At 38.8% G+C, this 19,512-nt stretch overlaps 1 protein-coding gene across 1 annotated transcript in view; it reads left to right on the top strand.

Annotated features, from left to right (window-relative positions):
• The window catches only part of GRID2 (glutamate ionotropic receptor delta type subunit 2), a 594,006-nt gene that overhangs the window by 481,912 nt on the left and 92,582 nt on the right, over positions 1-19,512 (top strand). The window contains 2 exon segments of the mRNA XM_026848052.1: positions 2,001-2,139; positions 12,404-12,599. Coding sequence (XP_026703853.1) covers positions 2,001-2,139; positions 12,404-12,599 — 335 coding nt within the window.

Genomic DNA, 19,512 nt, shown 5'->3' with positions numbered 1-19,512 from the left:
CTGTGGCTGAGGCATCTATAATGACTTTCATGGTCATGACTTGTTGCACAGCATTCTCACTTGAAAACCAGAAGGCAGGTGTGTGAATTTCAGTGGTCCTCTCTTTTCTGACATTTCATTTCAATTAAAAAATGTGAGAACTTGAAGTTTCCCTTATTAAGCGGAAAAATGAAAATGCAAGCATGTCCAGGAGATCACTGGTTTCTTCTCTGTCAGTCTGCCCATTTCAATTCAATATGATACTTATCAGCAGGGATTGACACCTAAAAGTTACAAGGGCAAACAGCCTTTTCCAACAAATTCATACAGCTGTCTGCTGTATTTTTATTAAAAATAATTTTTAAATGAAAAGTTACAAAGATGTTGCAAAAACTGTTGTGAAGTAGAAATATTCTATTAAAAACCACTTAAAAATTATGCTGGAGTGAAAACTGGATCTTCAGATGTTGAAGTTCCTGTTCATCTTTGAAAGTCCTTATGTTGAAAAAGTATCTCCTGATACCTTATTTCAGATAATTACATGGCATCTTGGGGAAAAAAAAGGAAATTTACTTCTGACTGCACAGGTCTAATATAGATTTTGTCTTTCAATACTGGAATTCTTAAAAGGCAAAGGATTTCAATGCTTAAACACCAAAAACATTAAATTAATGGAGTTGGTTATTTCTCATACGGTACAACTCCACATCACTGAAGTAGGAAAAAATGCTTCAGATTTGTTTTTTGTATGGAAATGGGGAGTTCCCAATGCTTTGTGTAGGTAGGATAAACTTTGAACAAAACATATTCAAGTGTTGATTAAATATCTTGTTTGCGTGCCTAATTGAAAATTGTTTGTACTTGGAATGAGAATAATTGTAATTTGTATTCCCTTTAAACCTACTTGCTGGGGAAATGTGAAGGAGTTTTTACATAAGTGAAGATACAGCACAAAATACTTACAGATGATTGAATCTGTAACAAACGACTTTTGCAAATCCCAGGTATTGTAGTGTCATAAGATTTTGCATCTAAGAAAGCTACCTCAGAAATAATGACAACTTTTCAAATTGCTGAGTATAGGGGAGAGGAAAAGGGTGAATGTCTCGAGCAGTTGACTCTGAGCATTTTTTGCACTCACCTGTCCCCACTAGTTACTTGTGGCTGTGACAAAATTTATGGTGCAGACAAAATGGGTATTTTTAAAACATTTATTCTTTGCTACAAATAAAAATCTGTGATTCATATGTTTTTAACTGAAAGAGTTCTTTCAAAGACCCTGAACTAGTGTGTTTTGGAGGAAGCTATTTGAATAAAAAATAATGCTATTGCTTTTCCTGGCTTGCTGAACTGGGCTCTGGTACACAAGCAGTGGTGTGCAGCTCATCCTGGTAAGTTTAATTGCTGCTAATGTTTTGTTTACATGACAGTTGGATTTTAAAGGAAAACACCTATGGGAATACAAAACAATTTTGCATTCTTCAATACACGTGATTATCTTTTTTTGCATGTTCAGGATCACTTGCAGCAAGTTTTACACATACATAGAGTTCTCATGAGCATCTGCCTGCCTACAGAACTGTGAAGAGTAATAGTGTTTTGATGGGGTTTTTAACTTTTATGTTCTCAAGAACAGAAGAGAAACTTAATTAAGGTTTGTAGATAAGATCTCTAAGGAAAGAACATTGTAAGAATTTACTTCTGCTGGATTTTTTTTCTGAGATCTTGAAGTCTATTTCCATTACTCGACAGGACTGGCAGATGAATTGCAATTAAAGGCAAAATAGCAAAAGAAATTAAATACTGTAATGACAGCTGACAGTGTGGCCTTCCTTCAGTACTTTTCATTGCATAGAAAGTGGGGCTCCAAGTCCTGATCAGTTTAGTAAAGAACCTTGCTTTAGTAAACTCCATTACCCTGTTAACCGTGGGCTCTAGTTCTCCTGAGCAATGCATGAGCAATGAGGATCTGGGTTTCCTTCTGCTAGATGAAAACTCTTGCTTTTCCTTCTTCCCCACAGGAGGAGAGGTTCCGTACACAACCCTGGCAACCCGACTGATGATGGGAGCTTGGTGGCTTTTTGCTTTGATTGTCATCTCCTCCTACACGGCAAACCTAGCAGCTTTCCTCACCATCACACGCATTGAGAACTCCATCCAGTAAGTTGATAAAGAATGAATTGAGGGAAAGGAGGGTGAACATTATATATATATATATGCATGTAGAGGGCTATGAATGTCCTACTTAATGTGAGAAAAGGAAGACATTTTTATCATCCAGAGAAGTCGTTTGGAAGCTAAAATAATAACAATATACCACAGACTGCCAGTCTCCCTGGAGACACTTTGTCTTTAAGATCAGCATTGTTGGCCTCTGGCAGATATTATTCTGTAGCACATATACATAGATATGTATGCACACATGCGTATTTTGAAAGAAGGAATTGAATTTGAGATAACCAGTGTATCAGTCTTTGAAATGGGAAAGTATAATTCGTTGTTGTGTGTTTTCAGGCTATGGTTTCCATTCAAATGCATCCCACAATACTTGTGCTCTGACACTTTGACCAGGAGGTGCCCAATGCTTCTTCAGTGTACAGGGAGCTCAAAAATGAATTCACCTTTTCTTGCCAAGGCAAAGATGTATTAACAGCAACAAACAATAAGAATTCACTTACTAGTCATCTTTTCTCCTTCTGCTTCCAGGTGCTTTCTTGCCACATTAACAGATGGCATTGTTCTCTTTTTTTCTGTCTATTGGTTCTTTTGCTTCATGCCTCCCTAACATGAACGTCCTTGTCTTCCTCAGTTCCTTTTATGGTGAACTGTTTTTCTGTCACACTTTCCAGTCCTTTTTTCCAGATCATCTCATCTCTGCATACCATAGGAACCTTTCTAGGTCTCCTACCCTCTCTGCCCTTTTGTTCTTCAGTCTCCTCTCCTTCAGCAAGCTGCATGCTGAGTTATCCTCGATCCCACTGCTCCAGTGAGATCCCCCACCCCCAAATCCTTCCTCTTGAATCAAAGCAGAGACTAGAAAATGCAGTGAAGCATTAGCTAGCCAAGCACTCCAAGGGGCAACTGGCCATTTTTCCTTGGTGGGTTTATAATCTTGAGACGGCAAGTCCCTGAAAATATGTGAGAGTGGCAAAGTTAGCCTTTCCCATAAATCCTTCTTTGCAAAAATGATGAGTGACTTTAAAGAAGAGAGGCATGTTCTGCTGTATTTCTTCCTCCAGAAAGGTAAGAAACTGGCTCAGTGGTAACCCTAGGGAAAATTCAGTTTTCTCACTCCAGTTGTTGATTCAAGTCCCTGTCTTCTGCATATCATCACCTAACGTCTTGCTGCCTCTAGTTCATCTGCTTTCCAAATCTCTTTGAAATGCCCTGAGACAATGAACCACTGGTATAGACTGGGTAGGGGCAGCCTTGGCCTCCTGTGAATTCATAGGTTACGTTCAAGCATCACTGCATGCCAGTCAATCACTGCAGTCTCACTAAGGCACCTTTCCTCTAGGTGAGGATTTTCTACATACTACAGCCAATCCAGGCTTTTAGCAGCACACAGACAAGTAAACATCGGCAAAAGCAGCCAAGTTTTATTTGCAAGGGGAAGCCAAAGCTCAGACCCAAGAGCAGAAGCAGCCCGTCACTTGGAGTGCTTGGTTTTCTCCTGACTCTCCCCATTAGGAACATCCTCTTGCACTGCACCTTTCTCTTTCTCCCTGCTCCTTGGCTGAGGGGAAGCGAAGGGGGAAGTTGATTTCCCATGCTCTAAGTTGCCTGGGCATTAGCAGGCCTTATTCATTCCCAATGGGAAATGAAGTGTCTATGGTTGTTATCCTCCCTTTCTGGGCTAACAACCTCAACATTTTAATCTATTAGAGAACAAGGCATGCTAAAACAGAGACATGTAAACCAGACTAAAATCACATGAGCAGATCATTCCCATGACACAGTCACATTACCAGTTAAAGTGAGTTATCATATTTTCTTCTGAGATCTGAATAACAGACTTTGAGATCATGAAGTGCTGCAGGAGTTTTTTGACACAACCCAACTGTTTGATTCTGTGGTCCCAATTATAATCCCTTCACCATTTATAAGGGAGTAAAATTATATTCTGCATCAATGTTTGTCAACATTGATCTTTGTCAACATTGATCTTGAGGTTTTGAGGGAGGTTGATGATTTTTTTTTTTTAATTTAAAAAGTTTTACATTTGACTATGTAAAGAGTGTGAAGAAACAACATGGGAATTTGTGCATGCAAAATAAATAATAATGATATATTCAGTCATTCGGTTTATCCTTACAAATATGAAATATGCCTCTGCATCCTGCTTTGAAATTATGTCCCTTCTAGTTTTGAAGTAGTCCAGAAAAATGTTCAAATTACTGTGACAAATGTCTGAGGTTTCTTATATGTAAAAAAGAATAAAATATACCCAAACTATAATTTAATACATCTTCAGCTTTTTCTTGCAGTTTATTATGATGTCACTAGAAAACCCTCAGTGGAATTCTGAGGTTATTATGTACAGTTGGGACTACGCTCGTTTTTGTGCTGTATTATTTACAGGCAAAGTCACTGAAAATGTTTTATTCAGTAGAAAATGTTGCAGCTGGAAAGCTCCTGGAATGAAAGAACGGAGACATTTTTCAACGGTGCTTGCAGCTCAAAAATAGAGTAATTAGATGTGTTAAGTATCCGTTAGGGAATGAAGTTATCCTAACTACTGTGGGAGTGTAAAACTTTAGTTTACAAAACTGCCAAAATTGGAACTCAAACCCGCACGTAAGAGAGGGGCTGTTTGTTTACCATGCTGAATTACTGCAAAGTGGGAAACATGGATAAGCAATAAAGAAAAAAGCTGATGCTGCTTTTTTTTTTTTTTTTTTAAACACATCAAATTGTACCTTGGGGAGCTTTGAAGGCCAGAATGAAAATGAGTTTAAATATGTAAAGTAAATAAATCAGATTCTGCTCGTAGTGCTATCCAGCCAGCCTCAGAGAAGTCAGAAAAATGAAAGAAATTGAAATCAGTAGGTTTGCACAGATGTAACAAGTAGTTAATAGGTTTTCATTTCAGATTTCCAGCTAGCATCAGATATTACAGTGTGTTGTGGAGATACAGTCCTTATTATATCATGTACAGAAGATAGGAGGATTCAAGCAGCCTACAGCACGTTTCATTTCCATGAAACTTTTTGGTAGTTACTGTACTTCAGCTTTTGGATGTGTAACCAGTTTGTATTCAGAGATCTTGCAGCTTCCCTTTCTCAGCTGGTATGAAGGTCGGACAACTTTTCCTAGTCAGTGCTTCATGATATCCAGAAGCTCATTTTGAGAAGAAAAGCATATAAAAGTCTGTTAGGCAGTGCACTAGGGGGTACTAGTTAAATGTTCCCTTTACCTAGAGACTCAAAGTAGATCTTTGCTGTATAGCCTCACTTGAAATTGATGGAATTTGTTCTCTGCTTCACTGATTAATTTGGATGAAATTGTTACAATTTCTAAATTAATTTAGAGGAACAGGAAGAATAAGAGTGGGTGTTAATCTTCTTTTCCAGACAAATGGCTAATACCTTGGGGAGTTCAGCTTTTCATCTTGTGCCAACAGGCAATATCAGGAGTAGAGGCACACAAGTCATAAAGTAGTTCCTAGATGCATCTTTTGTTCAGACTTGACCCACATTGCAGATGACATTTAAATCAAGACAGTCAGCATTTCAAATGCCAAAACATCATCTCTTATCTTCCTTAAATCTTTAGATCACTGTCTCAAATGCAACATGAATGAATAGTCATTGAGTGGCTTTTCTTGGTAAATGCCAAATAAATTTGGAGGTCTTGAGCTATTTCTCATAGGTGCTGATGCTGTGAATTTCATTGCTGAGCCAGTATTGCCATTATTGTGTTTTATGATTCCTTTAGGACAGAATTAGAGTCCATTGGCAGAGACTGATTTTACTGAGACTACTGCATTGCACTGTTTTCCCAGGTAAAGGGAGGGTGTCACCACCTTCTCACAAGCACTGAAATTTTGCAGGAAAGCTGCGTAAGTGGGTTGGGTAGAGGAGAAGTCAAAGGACTTGTCATATGAAAAGCTGTTGTTAGGTGGCTTCAAGTTTAAATCTAATCCATTTCTAAAAGCGTGGGAGCTTGATTAAGACTTTAGATTGTATGTGTTATGGGGGAGAGTCTGTGTCTTGTGTCTTCTGTGAAATAAGAAGTTTGCACTGCATTCTGCATACTTAATAGGTGAGACCTCTACCTCCAAATAATGGAGGCATAGCAGTAAAGCATGTCTTTTGGCATCCTTGTTTTGCCCAGTCATTCTTTCCACAACATCTTTCCTAAATTACGATTCACTTGAAGCTAAGATGTCCTCAAAACTTTAAACAGCTCTCTACAGCTGCCTACAAGATTTCTGCAAGGGGAATTACACAGGAGTGAAGTAACTGGAGTAGGTATTTCTTTACATTGGAAACCAGAATGTTCTTTAACCTTTCCTTTAACGTGGTTTGCCTGGATCTTTAAACTGGCTAGCAAGCATTGTTACTAGTTTCTGACACAGCTGTCACTGCCAACAGTCAAATCTCTTGCCTTACTGTGCCCTGTTCCCTAAGCCTACCTGTGAATTAATCATTAATGTCCTAGAAAAAAAGAAAAAATGAATTGAAAAGCTTTATCTGAATTTGTCATAAATAAAGACTTCAGTGTAAGCCATGACATCAGTCATTTTCTCCTGAAATTTAGTGACTATTTCTTGCAGACAGTTCTGTGCAACAGTCAAATCTAACATGGCCAGCCTAAATCAATCTGTAACCCAGATCTACAAAGATACTTTGATGCCCAAGCCTCTTACCTCAGTGGTATTTAATCACCTGGAAAGGAATTTGGTTATTCCTTTATGGAATATAATATTCCTTGTTTCTTTACATTTTCTGTGTACTATTTAAACACTTCTTGCTGACACATACAAACAACATGTTAACAATTCTAAGTCTAGATTTGAATTTATAGAAGAGAACATGCTTTGGGAAAAGGAACATGCGAATCCTTTTATGTTTGGGGGTTTTTTTTCAAGTTCAAAGCAGAGATAATTTTTTTAATTACAAAGTAATTCATTTGTACTAAACCAGAAAATGAAAGTGACATGACCACTACTGCCTGATTAAGGTGCAGAATACTAAACAAAATCAACAAATGCTGAAAAATATATGAGTCTGTTAATAATTCATCCTTAAATGACTCAATTCATTCTCAGAATATCCCCATATTGTAGTTATTTTGTATGGGATAATATTGGTATTATCCCAATAATTGCAATGAGAAAAAAACTTACTACAAAAACCACACATAACATTTTTCCCCTCAATGCTTTATAAGTGATATCTAAAAATAAGCTGAACTATGACCTGACTGCATGGTCACTTCCCTAGAAGTAGAATTTATCTATATACAAGCTTGGTTAAAGGTTTTTTTTATTTTTAAACTATTTTTTTCAACTATACCTGCTTTTTTTTACTTTTAAACAATTTTTATCATCCATTACCTTACTGTTTCAAAATTAGAAATTCATAGAGATAAATGTTTTAAAATGTGGGGTTATAATTCCCGTACTCAGATGTGTGCTTTGCTTTGCAAGTAGTTCAACTGAGCTCAGTAAAACTATTGCAAAATTGAATTCCCATCCAGTGTGGATAACGGTATCAAAATCTGGGCATCAAAGGATACCCCATAGGAATTAATCATCTTGATAAATACTTTTTCCTTAGTTTGAGATCTGATGTGGCACCTGTGTGGTGAGACTGGGTGACAGAGTGAGGCTGGGGATTTATGTCTCCATTAAATGTGTTTGTCTGAACAGAGAAAGAGTTGTTTAATCCAGGAATAAAGGTACATCGAACAACGTGTAACCTACAGACCAAGCTGGAGGCAAAGTAGTTATAAAATTTCTGTCTTCTGGAAAGGAACCTCAATGGTTTAATAATTTTATTAGTTCTGTCAAGGTTTGTCATTTCTCTTTGTTTTGTTGTACCTTAGCTGCTAGGCTGTGAATGTCATACCAGTAGTCTGCAGAGTTGCAGGTTATAAAAAAGTTTCTGAAGGAGGTTATATATCTTACGATCCTATCTGACATGTTTGTGTCAGAGGATGAAGTCACTGATGTGATAGGGTGTTTCTACATTTTTGCAGCTTGCCTATGCAGCAGCATACACACATGTACACCTCAAAGGCCGCAACATTTCTTTCTCACTCCTCAGCGTAGGGTCAGCTGACCCAAAACTTGTGGTTTACTTCTGACAACAGCATTTAGCACATCCATAGAGTACACTCATACTTACCTTGCTCTTGTCCTCTTGCCATCATTTTCTCAGCATAGAGCAGCATCTGCAGCTGTGAATAGATGCAGAGCAGGGCAGCTGAGAGGCATCCTGTGTGTTAGGATAGCACACCAAACAGTAAAGAACTGGAGACTGTAGTTAATGCCAGACTTGGCAGCTACAACATGCCTTCCTGAAGGCATTGACATAATTCTCCCCCTTGTTATTTCCCTGCGGGTGGTGATGCCTTTGTGTGTGATGGCACTCTTGCTTGCTTCTCAGACTGTAGTACACTTCCCACACTTGATTGTAGTACACTTCTGGACTAACAGCTTGTGTCGTGTGTTTGCCTTTCTGAAAACAGCAAGGTTGCTTTTACAGCTACAAGATATACAGAGGAGCTGGTTTTATTCCGTGCTAACTGTACAGTGCTGTTTTGTGGCAGCAGCTACACATATCATTTATATACCAGTTAGCAATAATATTTCAGAAGAATGCTTTGTTGCTTGTTATATTAGAAATTATATGGTTATACAGGGCCTTGCAAAGTAATGATTGCAATTTTGCTAGGTGTTGTCATTAGAAATTGGAGACTCAGTAAATACTTTTTGCACAGTTTTCTAGCAATATACAAATAACACAGCAATTACAGGACATTACAATATACATCCTGTGACAGTTTGTTATGCTTCTGAGCACTGTCAGGAGATACAGAAGTTTATTGGCAGCAGCAGCTGTAATAGAATGGATAAATGTAGTATGTTGTGTTTATCTAGTGTCTTTCATCAGTGATGCTTTTGACAGACAGATAGACTGTCAATGCAACAGTCATACGCCCACTTCTACACAACACTTTGCCTAATGGTGAAACAGAGATAAATTCTCAGCAGGGCTCACTGTTGTCTACCAAGGAGCCATTCTGCAGAGCTGTGCCCCAGCCTGGGTTGTTGCAGGGGGTTATTCCTCCACCGGTGCAGGGCTTTGCATTTGTCCTTGCTGAAGTTCACACTATTCCTCTCAGCCTGTTTCTCCGGCCTTTCTAGGTCCATCCGAAGGGCAGCCTGTCCTTGAGCAATTCAATGGTCCCCCAATATGAAGTCATCTGCAAACTTGACAAGAGGGTGCTTGCTCACCTCCTCCAGGTTATTGGTAAAGATATGTCCCAGGTTAGACCTCCATGGTACCTGTTACCAGCGTGCAGGTGAGCTACCTGCGAGCTTGACTACCCAACCAGGAATTTATCCATCTGGTTTCCCACCCAGCCAGACCTAATGCCATAATTTGGATACAAGAATATTGTGGGAGACAGTATAGAAAGCCTAGCTAAAGTTAAGGTAAACTACATCAATTTCTCTAGTCTTGTCCACAAACCAAGTCATTTTACTATAGAAGGCAGATTGGTCAGGCATGATTTACCTTTGGTAAATTGATGTTGACTGCTCCCAGTCAGCTGCTTCTCCTTCATGTACTCAGAAATGGGCTCTGAGAGGACTCACTCCATGATGTTGGATGACCAGTCTTAACTCCATGAATCATCTTTTTCATCTTTTTTGAATGTAGTCTGGATATTTCCTTTCTCCGGTGGTCAGGGATCTCCTCCAATCTCCTTCACCTTTCAAAAATTGAAGCAAGCAGCCTTGCAAGGACATTGGCCAGTTCTTTCAACACACGTTGATGCAGCCTGTCAGGTCCCATGGACTGCTGTGGGTCTAGTTTTCTCAACCACTCCCTGTCTCGTCTGGTTTGGATTTACCTGCCCACCTACTGCTGGTTGTTCATTGCCTCCTTGAGCCCTGCCTCTAGTCACAGACAGCTGGGAAACCTTGTTGGGGAAGGGTGAGGCAAAGAAGGCATTGAGCACCTAAGTCCTAGCCATGTCTGCTTTCCCCTCAAGAGGTCCACAGTTTCCTTGTTCAGCCTTTTAGTTCTGCAAAAGCTGCTCTTGCTACTCTTGAAGTCCCTTGAAAGTATGTATTCTAGCTAAGTACTGGGTTTTCTAATGCTATCCAGAATTGCCAGGAAGTGTTTGTAAATTCCTCCTTTGTAGACTGTCCAAACTTCCACCTCCTGTATATTGTTTGGTGAGATTAAGGCCTTTTTGAAATTCTCAGGATTTTTTAGTAATTTCAAAGTTTAATAGAGGATTGAATTGCTTTCCCTAGAGAAAAGTACTGGTGGCTATGTCTAATCTTCAGGACTGGTCTTTAAAATTGTATCCTTATTTCTGTTTATTTATTAAGCCTAAGTATAACATCTTAGTAGTTTACTTTTGTAATTCCCCTGATTACCACTAGAGTCTTTTAAAAATATTTACTGCTTCCCTTTCACACACTGGCTGTAATGAGATTTCACATTTTTGCTAATAGCTCAGCCATTTCATATTTAATCTTTCAGAACTCACAGGTGTTTGTCTGGGCTGGGTAATTTTTTTTTTTTTTACTTTTCAATTACAAATTAGGCACAGAACTTATTTTCCTTACATCTGAGTCCTCTGGTAAAAGACCTATATACTTGGTTTCAGGAAAAGCTTCATCTAGCAGCTCACCTTTGATGATCCCATATGTGTATTGATTCTTTGCAGGTTCCCTGCTGCTTATGTTCTTGAAGAGGAATATGATCTTGCTGGAGAAGGAGGAGAGGATTGTTAGGGTTTTAATACCATTAGTTATTTACTCTTCAAAGTTAAATTTATCCCTTCCTTATATTTGCTATATGTTGTCTGCTTAGAGTTTAGCTCTTGTTCAGTGTTTTTCTAATCCCATATGTCTGAATTTCAAAGGATTTCTTTTTGACTCAACTAACCTCTAAACCCTTGCCATTGAGCTCTATTGATTTCCTTCTTTTCCTGCTTTCTGTTGTGTTCAGAGGCATGCATATCCTTTGAGATCCGATTACTGTTCTCTTCAGTGTGATCCCTGGAACACCTAAGAATTCTTTTCCCCCTTCTAGGGCCATTTTCACTATCTTCTGTATTTACATGCATCAGAAACACAACTTGAAATTTGATGACTTTCCTACATTTATGCTTCCTTTTTCTGTGGCTGCAATGATCATTTACAATTTGCTATTGCCAGCATTCAGCCCCTTGATTTGTCCTTAGGTGTTATCCACTAGATTTGTGCAGTTTATACAAAGTTAATTTGTGCCAGGAAAGCTGTAATGAGTTTTAGGCAGAAGACATACTGCAGTAGTTATTTTGAAACTTTAATGAATGTCATTAAAGAACCAAAGGTACAGAGAGAATTCTATAGGACAGGAAAGTAAAGGCCAAGAGGTAAGGTGACTTTGAAGGGTTCTAATATAACTTTTTAAGTCCAAAGTAGGGTTGACAAAACAATATTTGGGATGCTTTAGCAACTTCTAAACTGTTTACTTTTGCTTGTTTATAGGGAACAGATAAGACTCGATAATATGTAAAGTAGAACAAACTTACTGGACTAAATAACATGAACTTGATGAAAAGGCAGTTCATGAAACCACAACAGAAAACTTTCTGTTGCTGAAAATAGTGTAGGATGTGGCCTGTGTGACGGGTGCAAAGTTCAGTGCGGGACTACAACCAAAAAGCTGTTCTTTACTGGGTAACCCAGTAGTGCATAGAAGTATTCAGCCCAGGTGCTTTGGGGTAAATTTATTGAGTTCTGGTGCTAACACTCCTTCTCCCTGGCAGCAGGCTATGTGGTGGCTCCATACTCTCATAGGCAATTACCCAACTTCTGTTAAACTTGCTGCGTATAGCTGGAGGGACTGAGATGCTTCCTTCTCTCCTTTGCCCCTGCTCAAAGGAGCTCAGCATTTGACAGATCCTCTTACTCCCTCCATTGTTCTTTTTTTCAGTCATTTTCATATTTTCTACCCCTTCCTTTCACTTCATATTCCTCCTTGTGTCTTAAACCATAAAAACAATTTTTTAGACTCACTTTGTCTTTTAAGAAAAAAAAAAAAAAAAGAAAAAAAAAAAAGACAAACAACAAAAGAAACTGGCTTGACAGCTGTCTTCCTGTGTGTTGCCCTTTGCTTGCCTGCAGCTCCTTTCTCTTGAAAATGTGGCTTCAAGTCTCCTGTGTCTCTTTTCTTCTCCAACAATTAAGGTCTCTCCAGGATCTCTCAAGGCAGACGGATATTCCTTATGGCACTGTCTTGGACTCTGCAGTCTATGAGCACGTCCGAGTGAAAGGGATGAATCCTTTTGAGAGGGACAGCATGTATTCCCAAATGTGGCGGATGATTAACAGAAGTAACGGTTCGGAGAACAACGTCTTGGAGTCGACCGCAGGCATTCAAAAGGTACCGGTATGACTTATTTTTTGCTTCCCATTGGAGATGCTCTGCTTTAATACATTTGCTCAGTTGTTGCTTTTAACTGTAAGGGATGCATTTGCACCCAGATAATGACCTGGGTACCAGTTTCTGCAAGCCCATTGCATCAGCACAGAGGGTTGCAACTTCTCAGCTATGTAGCTTGTTTTCAATGACATTTTAAAATGTAAGTACCTAGAGTGTTTTCTCTGAAAACATTTATAGGTGTGAGAGATGGATGCATTTGTCAGGATGCAAAATGGGAATAGGATCGCTGGACTTAAACCCCAGAAGATGTGGCCATCTACTGTACAAAGCTTAAAGCACTTTGAATACAAGACATTGATTAACTTATTTTTGTAGACACCTGACACTGAAAATTTTGGCTTTCAGTTGTAGCCTGAGTCATGTATGTTTTGAGAGAGGCAGGCAGAAAAAGATCATCTGGCTTTAAAGAAGAGTCTCACAGCCAACTTCTGTAGTGGTCTTAGCAGTGGGGAAATAATTTGAGAACAGGAGTCAATTTTTGTAGGCACGTTTGTGAGTGCAGTGTTTCCCTCCCATATTTTTGGTTGAAAGCTACAGCTTTTATAACAACACTAGTCCATGAAAGGGTTTAGTATGAGGATGAATATGTGTTAAGTGAGTGACTGTATACTAACTTTTCCCCTACCAATTGTGTCTTCATATTCAATTTTAAATTAAATTGGAGAAATATCATCTTTTATAGATTGTATTTTAAACTTCAAAATGTGAAGATAGATCAGAGCAAATATCCATGAAGCTGTGTGTTCATTTGTTTTAAGCTTGGTTTAGAGGGTTCTAAAAATCCAGACCAACTCTGCCTTTAGTCTCCACCAAAATCCATTTGCCAGGAAAACCTGTAATTTCTGGTGTTTTCACACTGGATACTAATGCATAAGAGAAAAGAGTCTGTTAAACTCTTGATAATAAAAGAACTGCAAAATAACAAAAATTCTTGGGAGTTCTAAAAATCACTAATCCATCCTCTGTATAACTGAGATCGTATTTTCTGCTCTGAAGGACTAAACAGCATGAAAGAAGAAGCAAGAGAGGCCCTGGGGAACTGCATTTTTGAAACCCCTTTAGATAAAGTCATAAGCTGAAAAGGCAAGAAAAAAAAAGACACTCTGAAGATTTATTGGTTGGAGGAAATTGCTTTTTTTGAGAAAACATATTTTAGTTCAGTTTGTAGGGGGCTGATAAAGCTGGGGTTTGCCTTTTTTATTAAAAAAAAAAAAAAAAGAGCTGCTGTCCTTCTGGTTTGCCTTCCCAAGTTATACTAAGGGTTTCAGAAGAATCAGAAACCAGAGCACGTCAAACACAGCTGTGTTGACTAATGGCTTTTAGCTGAAAAAAACAACTGGTGTATCATGCTGGCAGGTAATTCCAGATTACAGTCTGTTTTCTCATTCCTGGAAACATGGCAGTTTCTATCCTAAAACCTACAAAACCAGAAGTATCTGAGTTCTTTAATTTCCCATGCATCTGCTTCCCAGGAATAAGCACTTGTAAATTATGTTGAAAAAACAAGTTTTAGTGTGTGAGCAAGCCAACCACTCTCCAACCGTAAAACACCTGAGGGTTCACGCCTGATTCTAATGAATATACACCTCCACCTATGTGTGCACAGTTTCTCCCCTTCTTTCATTTTATAGGAAGAAATGACACAGAATAAGATTATTTGCCAGTCACTGTTCACACAGAAGCTTTTGGGAGACTGTAGTTGGCTTGCTCAGGAAGAAATCTGGATGAAGAATGTGATGTTAAAAGCTAATATTAGGCAAGGAAAATTAATATTTAAAAAGGTACAATTATAATCTCTGTAACATACTTAAAAAAAAAAAAACCCAAACCAAACAAAAACAAAAAAAAAAAATTCAGAGGAAAGAATTCATGGGTCCCCTCAGCCTATTTATATACTTGGAAATGTTCTTTGAGGTCTTGAGCAAATTTAACTGGCCAGATCAGAGCTATTGATCAGATTATAAACCTGGACAAGCTAAAACAACAGGTCTCCCTCTGTGCTTCATTTTGTTTCCGCCATTAATCAGCACTAAAGTATGACTGAAAAGCAGTTTGTCCAAACTGTCAGAGTCTGTTACCTCAGCACACATTCCTGGAGTGCCACCCGAGGGCTGAGACTTAACAAGTGCTTCCAAATGGGTACAGGGAAAGGGATTTCCACTAGGCTGCCTAATGACCTTGAAGAGCCTGTGAAAGGAGGGATGGCCATGGGAGAGAGGTGTGCAGGAAGGATGTTACGGATGCAATGGACATGCTCTTCTTTAATAATACTCCATGCTGCGCCCTCTCCGAGGTTAAATGGCGTCTGCAAGTAGCCATCGCAGAAGAGGCTTTGCCAAATGCATTTTTTTTAATATCTTAAAAGTCCTTTAGTTTTGGCTTGCTTTTATTCTGCAAATTAGAGTGGAGCTGGTGCTCTTTTTATTTCGAGAAAAGTAGCAGTTTAATACTAATACATATATATAAGCAGGGAGAAGGGGAGAGGGATCAACCACAGATTGACTCATCGCATCATCCCACTCACTCAGCAGGACTGCATACTTGCTGTACCAGTGGCTTTATGGGAAACGGCACCTGTGTGAGTGAAAATAACAATACAGACAAATGACAGTGATTGCGTAGCCCCATTTTGCATCAGGCAATCTACAACTTTGACCTGCTTTTCCTGGCAGGAGGGCAGGACAGGCAAGAGAAATAAGATGGGAAGATCATGCCGTTGTAAGTTTTCAGGTTTTGATATTTATAGGTCCTGTTCTTCTCATAAATCAGGTGCATAGATATCACTGTGTGTGCTCCTTTTCCATCCATAGTGAACAGCTATATACACTATCAGGTCTGGTTAGAGAGCGGCTGGGTAGATTTACCCTAGAGAACAGAGTTTTAAATACCTCAAACAGGAGACAGCCTCAAAAGTGCAGGTACTTTAGATATTTTCTGCCACTCATTGTCTCTTCCTTTCTCAAAAAAACCCAACAAAAAGCAGTTGAAGATCTGAAATGAAGGTAGGGAAGCATTCAGTTGTTTTTCTTCCTGCTCTGTCAAATTGAAATGGATGGGAAGGTGTAGCTGTATTCCTATACATGATTGGATTGTTCTGGAGAATATTCACTTTTATCTTCCTTTTTTTCTTTATTATTCCCAAGTGTTTCATGTATCTCAAATTGATTTTCCTTTTTTGCATAGGATATGAAATATGCATCTCATTCTGTCAAAGGAACCTCTATTTTTGTGGAAGTTATTTATTTGGAGAGGATTTACAGAGGCCTAAGTCATGCCTGCTTAAACATTCATTGAGGACTCCAAGAAAAATCATTTAGGCTTAAGCATATCACGTTACATACCTCTTTATGTCTTCTGAAAAAGCGCATTACCCTGCTTAATCCTTTACAAGCACCACAGGCTTTCCTATCCTTGGAACTATTCCCATTTAAAATATAATGAAGCGCTTCCATTGTGCCCCTGTCTGCTCTTTCTTCCCTGGAGTATAATAGTGCCCAATGCCCTATCCTACCCACCTTGTTCTTCTAGACATGATACCATAGCCTACAGAGTCTGCATTTTTCTCAGCAGTACAAAGTGGAAAATTCCTTTCCTAGGCTGCATAGGCAGAATCAGAATGGGTTTAAAACCTCTGTCTATTTAACTCTATCTGAAAAATATTTAGCCATATTTATGGATAAATATTTATTCCATATTTATGGAAACCTTTGAATGACTCTCAGGTGAAATAATGCTTCTGGACGATACATTAAAACAAACTCCTCTATCAAAAGGAATTTGGTCTTGAGATTTTGATTTTCTTGTGATCACACTTGCATTGCCAATGGAAACAAGCTAGCAACTAGTGAGCCTGTTTGTTTTCCCTGGACACTGTGGATGGCACTTTTACCTTCCTGAGAATACTGTAGTAGTAATAATATTGTTTAAACTACGTATGAATAGGCCGTAACAAAGCTTTACTAAGGTGATTTGCCTGGGGAAGAAAGGAGTAATAATGATTTGCAATTCTGTGTTGGAACATATTGTTAGTAACTGGACAAGGTTATTCTTAATTTGTTTTCGGCAGTAGCAACAGCATGAAGATTTCTATCAACAGGGGAAAAAAATCCTGAAATGACTAATTATCATGATTTACTCACAAATTTGCCATTGAAATTGCCGTTCTTGTGGCCGATACAGTGATCATACCACAAAGTGATCTAGTTAATATATGCAAGTCCATATATCTTTGTTGTGAACATTCGTGACCATGGAGTTGGCCAATAAAAAAACACTGAAAACAAGAGATAACCAAGACGGACTTTTTGGATATTGGATCTATACTGTGATTTAGCAATTTGACAGTGGCTGAGAAAGGAATAGGAAACAAAAAAGGCAAGAGCATATAAAAATGCTGGGACTGTACTCCAGTCCCCTGTATATCTTAATTCACTACAAAGGGGATCAGCTACACTATGCAGCTGTTGGTTAGCAAACTAATTATCAACCCACACACTGATTCCCTGGTTCCCCTCAGCCTCCAGAGGTGATGCTTCTCTTTTGCTGCTCTACAAGTAATAAAATTCTGGAGTACCTTTAAGGCCTTCATACGTTCAGCCCCACAGCTGAAGGTGCAATTTATCTATTTTGCACTTACTATCTCCTGCATAGTCCATGGCCTGGAGCTGACAGTGCCTGGGTGTACCAAATGCACCTGCTGTCCTCACTGTCTATTATCGTGGGTGGTCTGGCTCCACCTTATTTGTCATATCGTATCCTCTTCCTGCAAAGCAAGTCTCAACAAAAAATCTGAGCTGGATTTACCAGTGAAGTGCTGTTAATAATGACAGGAAGAATGCCTGATCCTCTGAATGTTTAATGTCTCATAGCTTGTCAACATGTCAATTTATGGGGGTGGGGAAGTGTGGTATAATTCATTGCAAAGCATATTTCTCATAGACTTGTCACAAATTGGCTTCAGTTTGCATGGCTCAAAAGAATAATCAGCCTGAAGAAAGATTTTATTCTTTTTTTTCCTATAATCCTGTGTATTTTTGCTTCCATAGCTAGGGCTTAAACAAACTTGCAGCAGGGAAAAAAATTTAGAATCCTGACCAGAAAGCACTACAAATGCAGTGTGATGTTACTTTCAGGCATTATCAAAAGGCTAATAGTTATCTGGATTAGCTTAGGGGGTCAGTGTGTTTTGGATGTATAATAACTGATCTGTGACAGTTAACAGAGTGTGAAGAAGATTCTGTGCATAGCTTTAAAAATGAAATGAAAAACTGTTTTCTTGCTGCCTCATTTTATCTGAATTCAAGTTAGGCTCAACAAAAGGCTTGCTCTCCCTCATGAATGCTCCTAAGCATATACTAAAGTATGATCTAACTTTGAATTTCTAGAGAGTTTTCACAGGTTTTATCTTGAGTAGAACACCTGTAAAAGTTATTTTCTGCAGAGTTGGGCTTTATTCAAACAGAAATGTAAGTCAAAATTTGAGTCAGGTTACATATCAAGAAATGGATCTGCACAGACATGCGTTCATCCTAAGCAAGCCAACTACTGCCATGTTCCTTTTGTCTCCAAAGTTTCCTGAAAATATTATCTGAGTTCATCTTCTCTTGTTTCATCTTGCATGCTCCCGTATGTACCTTCCCCCTTTTTCTCTCACTGAAATGCCATCCAGGTTGCTCATGATTTCTGTTCAAAGGTCAGTCTGCATATGCCTGCCAGTCACTTTAACAGCCTCAGATGTCTCTGACTGATGTCCTGCTGTGGTGCCGTGCCATTCTACCTTCCACGACTGTCTTTGCTTACTCTCTCACTTATCTCTCTATTATTTTGGAGAATTTTCCGGATCCCTTGTCCAATTTTTGTAGGCCATCCTACATCCAAGACTTTTCCATCTGTATCTCACCCGTGAGTAATCTCAAGTCCAAACAAATTCAACTAGTGGCTCCAGGGAGAAAACTTGCAGTTCTGCTTCTCTTACACTGCTCCTGGGAAAAAAAAAAAAAAAAATTGTGTGTTTTCCTCTACTGTCTTTTCATGTCTGACCATTAGCTTAGTTCAATCTAAAACCTACAGCAGCTGACCTCATCATTTTCTTTCCTGTAGCTTTCTATTACTTAAGCTTGTGTGTCTATTTTAGTATTTCCAATTTACCTTCCATAAAATGTCTATGATTTACCCCTACAACTTGCAGTCCATCACTTCAGTAGTTCTCAGTGTTATTTTCTGGACCCTTTATAAAACACTCTTTCTACATTTAGTTCTATTAAAAATGCTCCCAGAAAAAAAAGAAAAAAAGTGTTGTCTTGAGTTTCAAAGCCCTTCATGGTCAATTCTGGCTCTCCCTGTAGCTTTCTCATTGCTGAATTGGAAATCATTCGTGTGAGCTTTCAGTGCAACTCCTTTTTCAAGCAAGCATTTTATGCTTTCTCCATGAACTCTTCTGTGAGGTATGAAGTTTTCCCTCAAGACAGTAGTCTTGTCTTTTCTTCAAACTCCTTAACATTCTCCTTTGTTATTACACTAACAAAAACCTTGATGACTAGGTCTCTGGTGTACTGCGATCACTACCCATCAACTGAGCAGCACTATTTTGTGGTTTCTTTATGCTCTTTCCCTTCATTTGGCTTATTTTATAACTGTTAAATAAGAGGAGAGAGAGGAATGCTATAGTCATCTACATACCATCACAGATGTGGTGTGGGTGAAACCAAAGAACTACTATACCCCAGAATAAACCACCTCACTGTGTCTGACTCCTCAGCCTTCATCCTCAAAGGAGAGCTACAGCCTAATTTCAAAAGATGAGCATGGGAGCTAAAGTTCATAACAGTCTGATACAGTATAAAAAGATGGGGGG

The sequence above is a fragment of the Athene cunicularia genome (assembly GCF_003259725.1).
Source record: "Athene cunicularia isolate RWA chromosome 4 unlocalized genomic scaffold, athCun1 chr4_part2, whole genome shotgun sequence".
Lineage (NCBI taxonomy): Eukaryota > Metazoa > Chordata > Aves > Strigiformes > Strigidae > Athene > Athene cunicularia.
Note: the sequence above shows the minus strand (reverse complement) of the source record. Positions and strands in the feature narration are given on the sequence as shown.